The sequence below is a fragment of the Suricata suricatta genome, chromosome 3 (assembly GCF_006229205.1).
Source record: "Suricata suricatta isolate VVHF042 chromosome 3, meerkat_22Aug2017_6uvM2_HiC, whole genome shotgun sequence".
In the NCBI taxonomy this organism is placed as follows: domain Eukaryota; kingdom Metazoa; phylum Chordata; class Mammalia; order Carnivora; family Herpestidae; genus Suricata; species Suricata suricatta.
In genome coordinates, this window is record NC_043702.1 from 174,794,077 (window position 1) to 174,798,969 (window position 4,893).

Consider the following 4,893-nt stretch of genomic DNA (forward strand, 5'->3'; position numbering starts at 1 on the left):
TGCCGAGGCGGCCGCCCAGGCGCCTGCCTTCTCCCGCAGCGGGGCGAGACCCCCACGGTCCTCAGGGGGCCCGGCGGGGACTACGGCCTCTCTGGGGTGAGGAGGAGGAGGGCGGCGGCGGTGCCCCGGTTTCCAGCAGCTCGAACCCAGGGCCAGGAGACCGGCTGTGGCTCATCCTCCAGCTCAGACGCCACCCTCTCCGTGCCCAGCCCCTCGCGGTCTGGCCTGCCGGCACCGGCACCTACAGACGGGGCGTCCTCGGCCAGGGGCCTGGAAGGGGGGACCGAACCGACTGGAGCCTGCTGCCCCCGCGGTGCCGCCCCCCCAACACCCACCCCGCAGGCAGAGCGGGGCGATCAGCCAGGCGGACCCTGGTCCCTGGTCCGACCTTGACGGCAGCCGGTCAGTCTCCGGACCCCGCGCCCCACGCCGCCCCGTGTGTTCACACGCCGCCTCTCGCGGCCGCAGCGGCAGAGCTAATCAGCACCCACCTATCGATCGCTGGCTCGGTGCCAGGGGAGGCTGCGGGGCACCGGGGCGGGCAGGGCACAGCTGCGGGGGAAGGGGCGCCCCTTCCCCTGGCTGCACCCGGGACGCATCCAGAGAGGGGACACTGGTTGGGCTTGGGGTGGGGGGAGGATCATAGCCTTGCTAGCCAGAGGAGGGAGAGATGGTGTGGGGCTGAGAGCAGAGGGGCCCTCCCTCCTCGGCCCCACCCCCTCCTCATAAAAGCGAAGAACAAAGAAGCCGCCGGGGAAGGAGGCTTTGATCTGACCCCACCTTTCAGTTCTAGGCCAGGCACTGCCCGGACTGCCCCGGGGAGGGGAAGGGTGCCCAGCTGCAGGGACCCAGGCGTTCTGAAACTTGGGCGCTGTCTTTCCGGCAGTCCTTGCTTTTGCCCTGGCACCCTGCTAGGTGCTCCCAGCCTTGGCCCCAGGCCCCAGCGGGTGGGCTGTCAGGAGCATCTGCCCTCCCCAGCACCGAAAGCCAGCTAGGGGGGCCGGAGAGGGTGCCAAGCGCTACAGCTGCTGCTGGCATCCACCCCACACGGCCCAGAGGGGTGCTGCTGGCCTGCAATGGATGGCCTGGGCACAGCGGGCACGGAGGTCAGGCTGAGCGGAGCTGAGAGCAGAGGCAGCAGGCAGCCCAGGTGTCAGGGAGGAGCCAGAGGGCGGTGGGGGGGGGGAGAGCCACAAAAAAGGGGTGGTTTATTGAAGGTTTGGTCCAGACACTTACAAAAATACAAACTGGCATGACGTCCAGCCTCATGGCAAGTCCGTCTTCATAGAAGACAAGCAAGTGGCCCCCTGGGGAGGGGGAGTGCTGCCCCAGGGACACGGTCCCCAGGAGGCCGGGCACAGCCCTGGGCCTTTTCCTTGCCCTGGTCTGGCAGGCCACCCGTCCCCAGGTCTTCGGTCTTGGCGCCCAACAGGCTCAAGGATTCCATCCCACCACATCCCAGTCCTGCCGGGGGCCGGGCTGAGGACATCTGAGCAGCAGCCGGCCCCGCTGTGTGTCCTGCCTGGGCTCGGGGGGCGGGGGCTGTGTGCAGCTCCCTGCAGGGCCTCTCCAGCCGGTGATGAGGGGCCAGCCCCTGGAAGGTCGCCTCGGACCCTCCGACCTCTCCCAGCACTCTTCCGACGGCCTGGCTGGCTTGACGCTCGGGGCCCCTCCTCCGGGGAGACGTGCGAGGGCTCTCGCTCCCGGCGTGGCGGGGGTCCACGTGGCTCAGAGAACTCGAAGCAGACGCAAAACTGGGAGCAGCAACAGCAGCAAGAGACAGAGGGGGCTGGGCGCTCCTCCCCCTTGCCACCCGGAAGTGCCGCTCTCTCCAGGGCTTCCCACAGGATGGGCTGACTCCGACCCTGCAGGGGGGCAGCACTGATGGACCCTCCCTACCAGCAGCCTCCTCCCTGCCCTCCCGCTCAGCTGCTCACTCCCGTCCCAGTTCGGCCCCGGGCTTGATGGATATTGCCCTGGAGATGCCACCCCTTGGCCTGGCATAAAGGGGCTCCAGGGGGGCCCTGGGTGGCTCCGTCAGTTGAGCGTCCAACTTTGGCTGAGGTCATGATCTCACAGTTCATGGGTTCGAGCCCCATGTCAGACTCTGTGCGGACAGCTCAGAGCCTGGATCCTGCTTCGGATCCTGTGTCTCCCTCTCTTTCTGCCCCTCCCCCAGTCACACTCTCAAAAATAAATTAACATTTAAAAAAATTTACAAAGGGATACAGTGGACGCTCCCACAAAGCCAAAGGCCCCAGCTGGGCCCCTCAGGGTCTGGTGCTCCCAGACTGTTCCCCCCCGCTCCCCCCCTCACTCCCAAGGGCCCCACCCACTTACGCCTCTCCTTGCAGCAGACAGACACCTGGAGCCTCAGGCAGCGGCCGGAACTCTCCGGGGTGGGCACCGCTGCGTGGGGGGGATTGGGAGGAAGACATTAGCACAGGCTAGTTTGCACGCCTCAGACCCTGCTTCAGACCCTTTGGATCCATCTTCTCTCCAGGTCCCTGGAAAGCCTGCCCGTACTTTTGGCCACATCTTGGTGCCAGACTCCCTGTGCCCCATCATGTCCCCTCCCCTGGCGCCTCCTGCTCTCTCCGCTCTCACGAGCTCACCCTAGATGCCCCCCCCTTCAGGCTTGGACTCAGAGTGCCCTCCGGCGCTTGCCCACCCCGGGCGCGGCCGGTGTGCCCTCCTCACTCACAGATGTAGTAGTAGGTTTCTCCAGGCAGGAACTCGAAGCCAAGGGAGAAGGGTGTGAAGCGCTGAATCTTTTCCGAGAACCGAACAGGGCCAAAGGGAGCGAAAGGGAGGGCACACTCCCAGCGCTTGAAGGCGCCCGGCCCCTGGGCCTCGCAGGCCTCATAGCCCGGCCGGTCCACCATGTATAAGGCAAATGTTTCGGGGCCGTCCGGGGGCGCGGGCCCTTCATAGTGCGGGCAGAAGATGTCTAGGTAATCGTTGAGGCCCAGCTCCACCACTGCGTCTCCTCCAAGCAGCCTGCAGGCACAAGGCAGGTGTGGGCTGAAGGGGCATGAGGGCCGGAGAGACCCCCTCCAGAGCTCCCGCCAGCCTCTTCCCCACTCGCCGGACAGGGAGCGGCTCAGGAGGGCCTGAGCTTCCCAGCCTGACAACTTCTGGAGACAGTCAAGACACGGGGGACTAACCAACTCACAGGTCCTGAGAGGCTAAGGGACACACAAGAAGGCCACGCACCACGCCCTCCGTTTTCAGGTGGGAGCTGCCACCCGGCTCTGCAGCCCCAGCGCCCGATGGAGGGTCTGACACACATCACCTCGTACTTGATAAATGTCAGGCAGGGGGCTGCCGCAAAGCTGGGGCACAGAGGGAGGGGTACCAGCGCGGTCCTGGCTGCGGAGGGGGGGCCAGGAACGCCATCCTCATCGGAAGCAGAGGCAGGAAGACTGCTTTCAATACTGCAGAGAATGCCGCGGACAAAAGAGAAAGAGGGAGCGGGGGGACCTCCTTTTTCTCTCCAGGTCAAGGAAATGTTGGACACGGAGCAGAAGCCTTTCCACATGTTAACCAATCTTCGGCCTCCTGGGGATTCCCTTCTCTACCTCCTGGGAGGTGCCTGCGGGGGCCAGGACAGGCGGGAGGGGAGGGGACAGGCTGCCCACCACCGTCCAGTCCCCGCGGCACACACACAGCCCAGCCTGACCCACGAAAGCTCTCCATCTATCCCTCAATGGGTGGTCTAAGGACCACCTGCATCCGGAGTTCTAATTAGAAATGCAGATTCCTGGGCTCAGCTCAGACGGACTAGAACACGAGCTGGGCCTTGGTAGGACTTGTTCCAGAACATCCCTTGTACCTGAAACAGTGTCCTGCCCAAACACTCAATAAATATTTGTAGACTGAATGAATGAGCCAGAAACCTCAGGGTTGGGGGCTAGGAACCCGAATTTCTAACATGTTCTTCAAGTGATTCAGAGGCACTGGTCTGGAACAGAGAGGGGCTCTGGGAGCTGGAGGACAATAGCAGTTATCACGTGGTCCTGGTATTGTGCCTGTGGCCTGTCGGGGTCTGCTGCCCTGGGGGTCCTCGGGCTGGGAGAGGCCAGAGCTGAGGTCTTCTCTCTGCACCCTGCACCCCAGCACACGCCTTGCGCCCAGCACGCTGCGTCATGCCTGTTAGTGAGCGAGCACACGCACAGTCGCAGACCGCTTCAAGTATCAGAAAGGCAAACAGATGGAGAAAGCAGAGAGGCACGGAGAACTGGGGAGGAAGATGAAAACACTCGAAAATACCGAAGTTCAAAGGCTCAGGAGAAAGAAATAATAATGTTTGTCTGTACAGCCTGCACTTCCTTCACACATGTGACCTCGGCCGGCCAGCCCGATTTCCCAGGGCACCAGGTATTATGAGCCCATTTTACAGATGAGATAACTGAGGTTAAGGAGGTCAACCGACTTGCCCAAAGGTGATTCTGCTGGAAGAGCAGGACCGGGACTGGACAAAAATAGAAGGGCGGATGGTGGCGGAGATGAAAGCAGAGATAGCTAGTGAGATCAGGAGACAGCGAGGGCAGAGGGGAGGCCCAGCAAGCAGAAGCTTAAATCACGGTCTTTCAGGAGAGTAAAGCCCCCTCCCACCCTACCCAGACCGCCCACCCCGGCTCGGGCAAGAGGGCGGGGGATGGGGGTGTGTGTGGAATTAGCAGGGGAGAGGCCAGAAGCCAGGGGGCGGGGCTCGGAGCACAGGCCGTGGCCCCCCAGCTCCCGGCTCCTAGGTCCCGCCATCCGCCTGCGGAGCGGGGGTCCTCCGCCCGCCCCCCAACACTCTCGGGCGGGGGGAGCCCGGTGCGCGCCTCGCCCCTCTCCTCCCCCTCCCCCTCCCCCGCCGGCTCAAACAAAGGAGCCCCGGCGCGC

General features: G+C 64.0%; 1 protein-coding gene across 1 annotated transcript in view; it reads right to left on the reverse strand.

Moving 5' to 3' along the window:
• Nucleotides 1-1,175: 1,175 nt before the first annotated feature.
• Nucleotides 1,176-4,893, reverse strand: part of EFNA4 (ephrin A4) — a 4,024-nt gene continuing 306 nt past the window's right edge. Inside the window, exons 2-4 of the mRNA XM_029933232.1 lie at nucleotides 2,705-3,000; nucleotides 2,341-2,409; nucleotides 1,176-1,865 (exon numbers count right to left, since the gene is read on the reverse strand). Of these exons, the coding sequence (XP_029789092.1) occupies nucleotides 1,729-1,865; nucleotides 2,341-2,409; nucleotides 2,705-3,000 (502 nt within the window). The 3' untranslated portion in view covers nucleotides 1,176-1,728. The remainder of the gene's footprint in view (nucleotides 1,866-2,340; nucleotides 2,410-2,704; nucleotides 3,001-4,893) is intronic.